This window comes from Ranitomeya variabilis, chromosome 2 (assembly GCF_051348905.1).
Source record: "Ranitomeya variabilis isolate aRanVar5 chromosome 2, aRanVar5.hap1, whole genome shotgun sequence".
NCBI classification, from domain to species: Eukaryota; Metazoa; Chordata; class Amphibia; order Anura; family Dendrobatidae; genus Ranitomeya; species Ranitomeya variabilis.
Genome location: NC_135233.1, coordinates 14,396,139 through 14,409,118, shown reverse-complemented (window position 1 = coordinate 14,409,118; position 12,980 = coordinate 14,396,139). Strand labels below are relative to the sequence as shown.

Genomic DNA, 12,980 nt, shown 5'->3' with positions numbered 1-12,980 from the left:
GACCTGGGTCAAATGAGGACAAATGACAATCAGGCATGGAGCAGAGGAAGGAGTTACTTTAAATAGGAGAGACGCAGAAGGACTTCCGGGTCAGGGTCCTCCAGGGTCAAAGAGAGGAGGAGCCAAAATCTCGAAAGGACCAATGTACCGAGGACTTAATTTATACGAAGGAATTTTAAGACGAATGAACCTGGAAGACAACCAGACCTTATCACCAGGCTGATATGACGGAGGATCCAGGCGTCTCTTATCGGCATGTCTCTTAATCCTGACCTGTGCCTGTTCAAGAGCGATTTTGGTCTCCTGCCAGACCCTGGAGAACTACTTGGACAGAAGATCGGCCGCTGGCACACCCGAGACAGGAAGCACCGGCAGAGGAACTCCAAGATGATGTCCATAAACGAAGAAGGGAGATTTGGAAGACGAGTCATTGATATGGTTATTGTACGTGAACTCGGCCCACGGAAGCAAATCAGCCCAGTTATTATGATGACTGTTGGAAAAATGACGGAGATAAGTCATTAGAATTTGGCTAGTGCGCTCAGCTTGTCCGTTGGTCTGTGGATGGTAAGCAGTAGAGAAATCCAAAGTAACATTCATCAGCTTGCATAGAGTGCACCAGAATCGAGAGGTGAACTGGACTCCTCTATCAGAGACTATGTGTAGAGGAAAACCGTGAATCCGGAAGATGTGAGCTATGAAGATTCTTGCCAACTCTGGAGCGGAAGGTAAGCCTGGCAAAGGGACAAAATGAGCCATCTTGGAAATTCGATCCACAACTACAAAAATGACCGAATGTCCAGAAGAGCGAGGAAGATCAGTAATAAAATCCATGGCAATGTGTTGCCAGGGAGCCGAAGGAACTGGAAGCGGATGCAAGAGACCAGAGGGTAAATGTCTAGGAACCTTGTTCCTTGAACAAGAAGGACATGAGGCGACAAAACTTCGGATGTCTTGTAGAAGAGACGGCCACCAATAATAGTGTGTGATGAGAGCGAGTGTCTTCTTGTACCCTACATGGCCTGCTAATTTGGAGGCATGACCCCAACGTAGAACTTGAGACCTCTTGTTAGCCTGGACGAAGGTTTTACATGGACGTAAAGAAGACATGCTGATCAGAGCTACAAGAATGATCTTGCTGGGATCCATGATATGTGAAGGTTCTTTGTTATGACCTGGTGGTTAAGAGGCCACACTGATATGACCTGGTGGCTAAAACGCAACATGGGACGAGCTCTAAGAAGGTGGTATCTCTACTGACCGCAGTCCCTAATCCTAACAACACTAGTAATAGCCGTGGGATGTTCCTGACTCTCCCTAGACACCTCTTCACAGCCTAAGAACTAACTACCCCTAAAGAAGGAAATAGAAAGCTATCTTGCCTCAGAGAAAACCCCAAAAGGAAAGACAGCCCCCCACAAATATTGGCTGTGAGTGAAGAGGGAAATTACGTACACAGAAATGAAATCAGATTTCAGCAAAGGAGGCCAATACTAAACTTGATAGACAGAGAGAAAAGGATACTGTGCGGTCAGTATTAAAAACTACAAAATCCACGCAGAGTTTACAAAAATGAACTCCACACCGACTCACGGTGTGGAGGGGCAAATCTGCTTTCCCAGAGCTTCCAGCTAGCCTGAATATGACATAGTGACAAGCTGGACAAAAAGAGACATATTTGCAGAGCAATAGAGTCCAAGCAAATGGACAAACAAAAACTTAGCAAAAACTTATCTTTTGCTGACAAGGACAGGCCATATGAGAAATCCAAGGAGAGAACCAAATCCAACCAAGAACATTGACAGCTGGCATGAACTAAAGCCCAGAGCAGGTGTAAATAACAAACCCAGGCAAGGCGATTAGTGAAGGCAGCTGCCACAGCTACCCAAAGGAGCAGCAGTTCCACTCGAAACCACCAGAGGGAGCCCAAGGGCAGAACTCACAAAAATACCATTAGCAACCACAGGAGGGAGCTCCAGAACGGAATTCACAACAGTTCTTCTTCTACATCGGATGCAAGAAAAAATCTGGACAAGGCATAAGGTTTAAAGTTTTTGTTTCCAGGATGGAAATGTAATTCAAAGTCAAAGCGGGCAAAGAATAACGACCATATGGCCTGTCGGGGATTTAGTCTTTGCGCAGAACGGATGTATTCCAGATTCTTGCGGTCATTATAGATCTGGAAAGGGTGAACAGCTCCCTCCAGCAAATACCGCCACTTCTCCAGTGCCAACTTGATGGCCAATAGTTCTTTGTTGCCAATGGCGTAATTTCTCTCCGAGACGGAGAAGATTTTGAAAAAGAAACCACAAGTAGCCAATTGTCCAGAAGATGATCTCTGGGAAAGTACTGCGCCAGCGCCAATGGTAGAAGCATCTACCTCAAGGATGAAAGGCTTGTTGACCTCAGGACAATGAAGTACAGGAGCAGAAGCAAAGGCTTGCTTAAGAGACCGAAATGCTTCTTCAGCTTCCGAAGTCCAGATGTGAGGAATAGACCCTTTGCGAGTCAAGGTAGAAATTGAGGAGACCAGAGTAGAGAAATGTGGAATAAACTGACGGTAGTAGATTGCGAACCCGAGAAAGCGTTGAATTGCCTTTACCCCTTGAGGGCGTGGCCAGTTAAGAACGGCAGACACTTTACACTGTGTTCCAAATTATTATGCACAAAGAGTTTAGGAGTGATAAGGTTAGAATTTTTTTGTTTGTCATGTAAACTCATTGATGGTGATGTGTGTCAGGGCTCTTTATATCACTGAAAGCAATTGCGGATACCTGTGCAAATTAGTTTGGCAGGTGTGTCCAAATAAAGGCAAGACTACTTAAGAAGGCTGTTCCACATTATTAAGCAGCCTACATTTTTTGCCAAAATGGGAAAGAAAAAGGATGTGTCGGCTGCTGAGAAGCAACAAATTGTGGAGTATTTAGGTCAAGGCATGACTACAATCAACATTGCCAAGACACTTCATTGTGATCATCGCACAATCAAGAAGTATGTAGCTTATTCCCAGCACACACGTGTGCGTGCTAATAAGGAAAAATTGAGGACTCTTTCCAACATGCAATTGCATAAGGTTAAAAGAGCAGCTGCAAGAATGCCTTGTCATAGCAGCAGACAAGTTTTTGAAGCTGCTGGTGCCTCCAACTTCCCCAGAACAACAAGATGCAGGGTCCTTCAGAGGTTTGCAGCTGTGCGTAAGCCATCCTGTCGACCACTTCTATCCACTGCACACAAGCAGAAACGGCTCCAGTGGGCCAAACGATACATGAAGACTGACTTCCAAACTGTTTTGTGCACTGATGAGTGCCGTGCAACGCTCGATGGTCCAGATGGATGGAGTGGAGGATGGCTGGTTGATGGACACCCCATGAAAACACGGCTAAGGCGCCAACAAGGAGGAGGTGGAGTAATGTTTGGGGCTGGAATCATGGGGAGAGAGATTGTCGGCCCCTTTATGATCCCTGAGGGGGTAAAGATGAACTCCATAATCTATGTGGAGTTTCTTAAAACACTTCCTGCTATGGTTCAAGAGGAAGAACCGTGCTTTCCGCAGCAAGATCATTTTCATGCATGATAATGCACCGTCTCATGCTGCAAAAAACACATCTGCATCTCTGGCTGCTATGGGCATAAAAGAGGACAAACTTATGGTGTGGCCACCATCTTCCCCTGGCCTCAACCCCATTGAGAACCTCTGGAGCATCATCAAAAGGAGTGTCTATGATGGCGGGAGGCAGTTCACATCTAAGCAACAGCTCTGGGAGGGGATTCTGTTCACATGCAAAACAATTGAAGCAGAAACCATCCAAAAACTGACAAATTCAATGGACGAGAGAGTTCAGAAGCTTCTTTCCAACAAGGGGTCCTATGTGCAAATGTAACATCACCTAGAATAAAGTTTTCACTTGAAAACTGTTTGATTTCATTTTGTAATAAGCTGATAATGCTTATAACTTCACAATTGACCATTTTTTTTGTTCAAAATAAAAAAAAAAAGGTTGAAAACTCTGCTGTGCATAATAATTTGGAACATGCATTTTGAGTGTTTATTTTTTTTAGAAAGATACTGTTTTCATAGGCAGTTTTTTCCAAAACATTGCAATTATACTAGAATAGTAGGTGACTGGAAAATAACAATGACTGCAATTCAGATAGGTAATTTAGAGAAAATATGAGGAATATTATTTGCATAATAATTTGGAACACAGTGTATCCGGATCCATCCGTAAGCCTGAGTCAGAGATGACATAGCCGAGAAACGGTAACGAAGATTGTTCAAAGACACACTTCTCGAGTTTGGCATAAAGATGATTCTGTGTAAGACGAGATAGGACTTGGCGGACATCTCTCCTGTGGGAAGCAAGATCCGAGGAAAACCCAAGAATGTCGTCCAAATATACCACCACGCAGGAGTAGAGTAGATCCCGAAAGACATCATTCACGAACTCCTGGAACACCTCTGGAGCATTACACAGGCCGAAAGGCATTACAAGATACTCATAGTGGCCGTCTCGGGTGTTAAAGGCGGTTTTCCACTCGTCTTCAGAACGAATAAGGATTAGGTTGTAAGCTCCGCGAAGATCTAATTTGCGAAAATTCGTGCTCCCCTAAGGCGATCGAACAGCTCTGGAATAAGAGGTAGAGGGTACTTGTTTTTGATCGTGAGATTGTTGAGGCCTCGGTAGTCAATACATGGACGGAGGGATCCATTCTTCTTCTTTACGAAGAAAAAAACAGCACCTGCAGGAGAGGAGGACTTGCGAATATAGCCTTTAGCCAAATTTTCCTGGACATATTCAGTCATGGCCTGGGTCTCAGTTGGAGACAACGGATAGATACGACCCCGGGGTGGAGTGGAGCCAGGTACAAGATCGACTGGGCAATCGTATGGCCGATGTGGAGGCAGGATCTCGTCTTTCTTGGATGTCTTCGACAAGAAAGAAGCAAAGTATGAGGAAAGTAAATTAGCAGGCACAGAACTTGGACGAGATGGTTTTCTTGGCAGAACAGGAAGCAGGCAGTTACTCTGACAGTAGAGTTCCCAGCGCAGGATTTCACCAGACCGCCAGTCAAGACAAGGCTCGTGAGTCCTCAACCAAGGAAGACCAAGCAAAATAGTATGGGACAAGGAGGGCAGCACATAGAAGACGATCTTCTCCCGATGCAGGATTCCAATTTGGAGTTCCAACTCTTCTGTAACCAAGGTAACGGACTCCCGCAGAGGTTGACCATCGACCGACGCAATCTGTTGAGGAGTCTCCAGGGATCTGACCGGAATCCGCAACCTCCTAACTGCCTCGAGTTGGATGAAATTCCCGGCCGCCCCGGAATCTATGTAAGCAAAATCAGAAAAACGCTTATTACCCAGATGCAAAAGAACTGAAAGAGTGAGGGGTTGAGAGGGTTCAGGGATACCTAGGGAGACCTCTCTTACCTGTCCTAGGTTAAGGCGTTTCCCAGCCTCAAAGGACAGGAACGCAAAAGATGAGCCGCAGTACCACAATAGAAACAGAGACCTTGAGCCAGTCTCTCCTTCCAGCGCTGTGCCGCCGGTTTAAGACGATCCACCTGCATGGGCTCTGGGACAGAAACAGCAGAAGTCGTCACAGGAGACTGACGGGAAGGACACAGAGTAGCCGAAGGAAGACGAGGAACTCTCCTCTCCCTAGCGGATTCTCGGGTACGCTCTTGGAAACGTAAGTCTATGCGGGTTGCCAAAGATATTAGATCTTCCAAGGTAGTCGGAGTATCCTGACCCGCCAATTCATCCTTAATTTGAGACGAGAGACCTCACCACAAATGCCTCATTGCTCCATTCTAACTCAGATGAAAGTGTGTGAAACCAAATGACATATTGACCCACAGACAGAGAACCCTGATGAAGGTTAAAAAGAGACTCGGTGGTAGAGGCCAAACGACCCGGTTCGTCGAATACTTTATGAAAAGTATCTAAAAAGATGGATAATTGAGAGACAAGAGGATCACCTCGCTCCAAGATGGGATTTACCCAAGATAAAGCCTCTCCCTCTAAGTGGGAAATTACAAAGGCCACCTTTGCTCGATCAGTAGGGTACTGCATAGGGAGCAACTCGAAATGGAGTTGGCACTGATTCAGAACCACCTACATAATTTAGGATCCCCTCTGTAACGAGGTGGTTTAGCCAGGCGAGGCGGTGGGTGAGGGACCGAGGACTGTGAGGAAACAGGAGCAGGAGACTGGAGGACACGAAGGCGATCATTCACGGATGCCATAAAATTAAGGATGTGGGTTTGAGTGTCACGCTGCTGAGCAAGTTCCTGTTGGAGACCTGCCAGCTGCGGAGCACTCCCAGGGTCGGAGGCCTGCAGAGACGAGACTCCATGGATTTTAAGAAGGACATGATCCTAGACTGATTCTCTCGGAGAAACAGTAGTCACTTTGGGTAGGAGTCGGGGTACCAGCGGGGTCCATGGCCTGATTGTACTGTCAGCTCTTTTGGAACTCCTAAAGTGAACCCGCAGAACCACGACAACGAACCTCCCAAGGGTGAGCTGGCCTGGTGGACCACCCCCAATACAGGGAGTGTTAGGGGCAGGTCCGAGGGAGACTATTGCCGCAGAAGCCGATACCCGGGGACAGGAAATAGGAGCGGAAAAGACGCAGAAGTGGCTATAACGGAGACACAGGACTGACTGGCAATGACTGAGACTAAGAATAGGCAGGATATGGCAGACGCCCAGGACAGACTGGATATGGCGGGAACACAGGACAGGCAGGGTATGGCGGAAACACAAGACAGGCAGGTTATGGCGGAAACACAGGACAGGCAGGGTATGGCGGAAACACAAGACAGGCAGGTTATGGCGGAAACACAGGACAGGCAGCGTATGGCGGAAACACAGGACAGGCAGGGTATGGCGGAAACACAGGACAGGCAGGGTATGACGGACGCACAGAACAGAGCAAGGTATGGCGAACGCAAAGGACAGAGCAAGGTACAGAGGGACCTGGGTCAAATGAGGACAAATGACAATCAGGCATGGAGCAGAGGAAGGAGATACCTTAAATAGGAGAGACGCAGAAGGACTTCCGGGTCAGGGTACTCCAGGGTCAAAGAGAGGAGGAACGGAGCATCTGCAGAGCAGAGGAAGGAAGTGCACGTGCGCAGAAGGAGTTGGAGAGAGGAGTGTGCACGCGCAGCCGATGGGAGCCATGGACCGGCGGCGAGACTGGAGGAGAAGAGACCGGAAGGCGCGCACACACCGCAGGAGCGCGCCGGGTCAGGTAAGTATGTCGGCGAACAGGGGGCGGAGTGGCGGAGTGACACCTAGATACCACACCTAGTCTGGTGAGCAGCTGTCTCCTGACCCTGGAGGAGCTGCTCACTCACAGACTAGAGTTTTCCTGCCTGGCAGAGACTAGTGGTAACCGCCCCCCATCTCTGCCTGACCCTCCAGCTCCAGGCTCCGGTGAAGCTCACAGTGTGGGCAACAGGGGAAGAATTCAGCTGATTGGACGAAGGAAAAGGATTCTACATAGGCGAGTATAAAGTACTGTGTGCATCCATCTATCCATCGATACTTCTCTCATCCATATCACCCTCCCTCATCCATCCCTCCCTAATCCATATCACCCTCCCTCATCCATCCATCCCTACCTCATCCACATCACTATAGACTGAGGATCTGCAGCATCTGGGGCATATTATGAGGTATATATGTACACACACATCACATCACTATAGACTCTTCACAGTACTCGAAGGTCAGGGGTAATGCGAAAACATGTGACGCTATATCACCACTGTGGATGTGATGTGGGGACATGTGAAGCTCTATCACCACTGTGGATGTGAGGTGGAGACATGTGACGCTCTATCACCGCTGTGGATGTGATGTGGAGACATGTGAAGCTCTATCACCATTGTGGATGTGATGTGGGGAGATGTGAAGCTCTATCACCACTGTGGATGTGATGTGGAGACATGAGAAGCTCTATCACCACTTTGGATGTGATGTGAAAACATATGACGCTCTATCACCACTGTGGATGTGATGTGGAGACATGTGAAGCTCCATCACCACTGTGGATGTGATGTGGAGACATGTGAAGCTCCATCACCACTGTGGATGTGATGTGGAGACATGTGAAGCTCTACCATCACTGTGGATGTGATGTGGGGACATGAGAAGCTCTATCACCACTGTGGATGTGATGTGCGGACATGTGAAGCTCTATCACCACTGTGGATGTGATGTGCGGACATGTGAAGCTCTATCACCACTGTGGATGTGATGTGCGGACATGTGAAGCTCTATCACCACTGTGGATGTGATGTGGGGACATGTGAAGCTCTATTACCACTGTGGATGTGATGTGGGGACATGTGAAGCTCTATCACCACTGTGGATGTGATGTGGGGAGATGTGAAGCTCTATCACCACTGTGGATGTGATGTGGAGACATGAGAAGCTCTATCACCACTTTGGATGTGATGTGAAAACATATGACGCTCTATCACCACTGTGGATGTGATGTGGAGACATGTGAAGCTCCATCACCACTGTGGATGTGATGTGGAGACATGTGAAGCTCCATCACCACTGTGGATGTGATGTGGAGACATGTGAAGCTCTACCATCACTGTGGATGTGATGTGGGGACATGAGAAGCTCTATCACCACTGTGGATGTGATGTGCGGACATGTGAAGCTCTATCACCACTGTGGATGTGATGTGCGGACATGTGAAGCTCTATCACCACTGTGGATGTGATGTGCGGACATGTGAAGCTCTATCACCACTGTGGATGTGATGTGGGGACATGTGAAGCTCTATTACCACTGTGGATGTGATGTGGGGACATGTGAAGCTCTATTACCACTGTGGATGTGATGTGGGGACATGTGAAGCTCTATCACCACTGTGGATGTGATGTGGGGACATGTGAAGCTCTATTACCACTGTGGATGTGATGTGGGGACATGTGAAGCTCTATCACCACTGTGGATGTGATGTGGGGACATGTGAAGCTCTATCACCACTGTGGATGTGATGTTGAGACTAGGGTTTTTTTAGGGTCGAGTCATGTTTCACGAAACCCGACTGTTGGAAAAGTCGAGTCGGGCGAAATCGGCCGATTACTGCGCAAAGTCGAGGATCAGCCGGAACACAAAACCCTATGCACGTCAATGGGGTCTCTCTCTCTCTCGGAACACAAAACCCTATGCACGTCAATGGGGTCTCCCTCTCTCTCGGAACACAAAACCCTATGCACGTCAATGGGGTCTCTCTCTCTCTCTCTCTCTCCCCCCCTCTCTCTCTCTCCCTCAACCTCCCAGCACTGAAACTTTCGTGTTACACATTCCAAATCGCTGCTGCGCACAAGCGATAAAATGATGATAGGCGTGCACGCCCTAACCCCTATGTCATCACTCTGCCCATGCTCCTTCATTGGCTGTAAAAGTGGCGCTAAACGCGTCATACGAAACGCAACTTTGGCGCCAAGATCGCGTACCGCATGGCCGACCCCACACAGGGATCGGGTCGGGTTTCATGAGACGCCGACTTTACCAAAAGTCGGCGACTTATGAAAATGAACGATCCGTTTCGCTCAACCCTAGTGGAGACATGTGAAGCTCTATTACCACTGTGGATGTGATGTGGAGACAGGTGAAGCTCTATCACCACTGTGGATGTGATGTGAGGACATGTGAAGCTCTATCACCACTGTGGATGTGATGTGGAGACATGTGAAGCTCTATCACCACTGTGGATGTGATGTGGGGACATGTGAAGCTCTATCACCACCGTGGATGTGATGTGGAGACATGTGAAGCTCTATCACCACTGTGGATGTGATGTGGGGACATGTGAAGCTCTATTACCACTGTGGATGTGATGTGGGGACATGTGAAGCTCTATCACCACTGTGGATGTGATGTGAGGACATGTGAAGCGCTATCACCACTATGGATGTGATGTGGAAACATGTGAAGCTCTATCACCACTGTGGATGTGATGTGTAGACATGTGAAGCTTAAATGAAGATAAAAACATTAAAAATTTGGATTTCAGGGTTGGACAACCTCTTCACTCTCATACCAGCAAAACTCACACAAACTTCATATACAGTGGAAAACATCTAGTAATACTTACTAGTGAAGGTGCAGTGGATCTACAATAAATGTGGCAGTCAGTAATGTCACCTTAAGTTATGATGGTGCAATAAAACATACCTTGAAAGAAGTAATTTCCTTTTCAGAAAATCAAGTGAAAGGCGAGTGCATTTTTGAAGACTGTTCACCACCAGACCAATGAAATAAGAGCACAGCTTTTGACAGTGCTGCAAAATACAATGCAAACAATATTTTGTTTGTGGAGCTATAAAACCTTACTCGGACAGAAAAGAATGCAATAAAATAAATGCACATATTAAACATAATCTACCAGTACATAACAGGCCGTATCCTGACGGCTCGGTGATAATATGACCAACCCTACCGCTTGTTTTCTGTCTTTGATTTGTGCTCCTGTAAAGATGCCTGGCACTACGGGGAACAGGGATATTTTTTGTGCTGATGTAAAATTAAATGAATGAATCAAACAAAAACTGATTAGTGAATTCAACAAACACTGACTCTAGAAAGCCTCCTTTCCCGGAGAGAAAACTGTGTGAGTAATAAATCTACTCACTTACCCGGGATCTGGTTTTCTGTTCAGGAGTGAGGCAGTCAATCGTTCAGTCTAAGATGAATGTCGAAGGAGAATTTATATTATCTCGCTGGGGCCTCCAAGTTGTTAGAGACGGGATTTCTAACCTACTCAGGTGTTCTGTCTTATAGGTACCTAAGCGATGAAGCAATAATCAGAGAGACACACGCTCGTTGTCTGTCCAAGTAGTCTCTGGTCTTTATTTTCAGGGCTGGGCTTTTAAAGGCCCAAGATCAAAAGGAAATGTAGAGTTACATAATAAATTGGCAATGGGTTGTCAGACACATCCTAGTATACAAGATAAATTAGGTGAAGGAATGCGGGGAGGCTTTGCACATGTCTGCGGTTTTATGAGATTCTGGCTGAATATTCAAGATTTTTGGCTGTTTTCGGACAAAACAGAATCTGGAGAAAAACAACCAGACGCCCTTGACAGTTTCTGGGAATTATTGACCACTGCTATGTAGAATATCCGGGAAATCGTGCTAAATGAGACTCAGATGATAACATTGTCCAAGACTTGTTTTTCTGCTATTTTTCTGATATTTAAAAGATGAAGATTAACCATTTCTTTAACAATTGTCACAAGTTCTTCATGGTTCACACCTTCAGAGATGATGTCTCTTTTGCGTGACTTTCACTTGACCATGAAATCATAAATATACACATGATATGGAGAACAGTATGGTGCACAAGTCTCACACATAGAATGTCAGTGCATAACATCCAACCCCCTCACCTCCGGTATATAACCTCCGGCCCCATTTCCCCCAGTTCCTTGCAGACCACCCACACGCTATGTGCATTTACTAATGTGACAGAATGGCCAAAGCTCACCGATACCAGAGCAGTAGTATTATAGAAGCCGCAGGGGTAAAAAGGCCGTTCCTGACATTGTATCCTCCCCCCACCACGTGTGAGTGATATTATTGAAAAGTGGAAGGAAACACTGCAACTCAGCCACAAAGTGAAGACCCCATAATGTCATAGAGCGGGGGGCCGAGTGCTGAGGAGCAGAGGGCAGAAAAGTTACCAATGCTCTGCTGACCCCATAACTGCAGAGTCCAGACCTCCTCTGTTATCAGCTATCATGGAATAAAGACCTATACAACTAATATCAACAAACCTCTATCAAGCCTCCTGATGAGCTAATAGGCGAAACGCGTAGAGGCGGAGCGGCATCTTATCATCATCGAACTAACTGATATGTACTACCTGCCTAGTTCTTACCTTATTCACCTTGTTAGGAAAATCCTGTGACTATATGGCATTATACATGTATGTGTCACTGCTTTTCATTTATGTAAAAAAGCCGCGGAGACACCATCACGTGTTTCTCAACGCAAGCAATGAATAGCCAGGTCTTTCACCGGGAAGGAACAACCACGGGAAGGGCAGCATCCAATAAAGGAAAACCACCTATGCCAAAATATGGTATCCATCCACAGACAGCTGTTTCGGGGTATTTGCCCCTCATCAGTGTGGAGTAGGAAACTGGCTATTAGGAGCAGTGCCTGGTGAAAAGGCTATAAACATAAGGGTGAATGACCTCGGGGAGATCAAAACATCCAACACTGCGGAGACACCTGTCATGTCGGACGCTGTTCAGACCAGGTCGTTCGACAGACAGCGGTGATTCTGCTTTTGACCACTATTTGCTCATTGGCGTCGGCTAGGTTTTGTCCAGCTGTTCCAGGGTTAATTTACCTGATCCTTGGATTGGAAGCTGGGCCATGCCCATTGCCTTTAAATAGTTCTCCGGATCATTGGGCGTCGCCGATTATAGCTTCTGTCTTGTGCGTTGTTATCTCGGTCCAGAGTGGAGAGCTGGTTGTTGGAGATTCGTTGCTGGTGGTGTATTTTCCTTTGTCTTATTTACTCCTTCCTATATTTGTATTTATTTTGCCCTGCACATTTATAGTGTATTCCTGAGTGACTGCGGCGTGGTGTATATTTTCCTTTATCCTTGTCTGTGCTAACTGTGGGTATTGGAGTATTACCTCTTCACTGGGTGGTGGGCGGAGGTTTCAGCCTAGGGTTGAAACAGGAGACCGGGCGAGGGTCGAGGCCTAGACATGCACACCATCAGTGTAAACTCTAGGTAGAGGGTCAGTCAGGATTTCCCTAGTCTGAGGGAAATTGCAGGGGCCCGGGTTATTAGCTCTTGCTCACCTAGTCTCCCTGTGACAACACCATCACGTGTTTCTCAACGCGGTGATCCAGAACACTGCCCCCATCCCTAATGGGAAATATGCAAACACATGTAGAAAAGCCGCGGAGACACCAT

At 47.0% G+C, this 12,980-nt stretch overlaps 1 protein-coding gene across 6 annotated transcripts in view; it reads right to left on the bottom strand.

Moving 5' to 3' along the window:
* The window catches only part of DNAH8 (dynein axonemal heavy chain 8), a 411,047-nt gene that overhangs the window by 216,618 nt on the left and 181,449 nt on the right, over positions 1–12,980 (bottom strand). For all 6 annotated transcript variants that reach the window (XM_077282008.1, XM_077282010.1, XM_077282011.1 and 3 more), the window contains one exon: positions 10,219–10,325. In XM_077282008.1, coding sequence (XP_077138123.1) covers positions 10,219–10,325 — 107 coding nt within the window. The remainder of the gene's footprint in view (positions 1–10,218; positions 10,326–12,980) is intronic.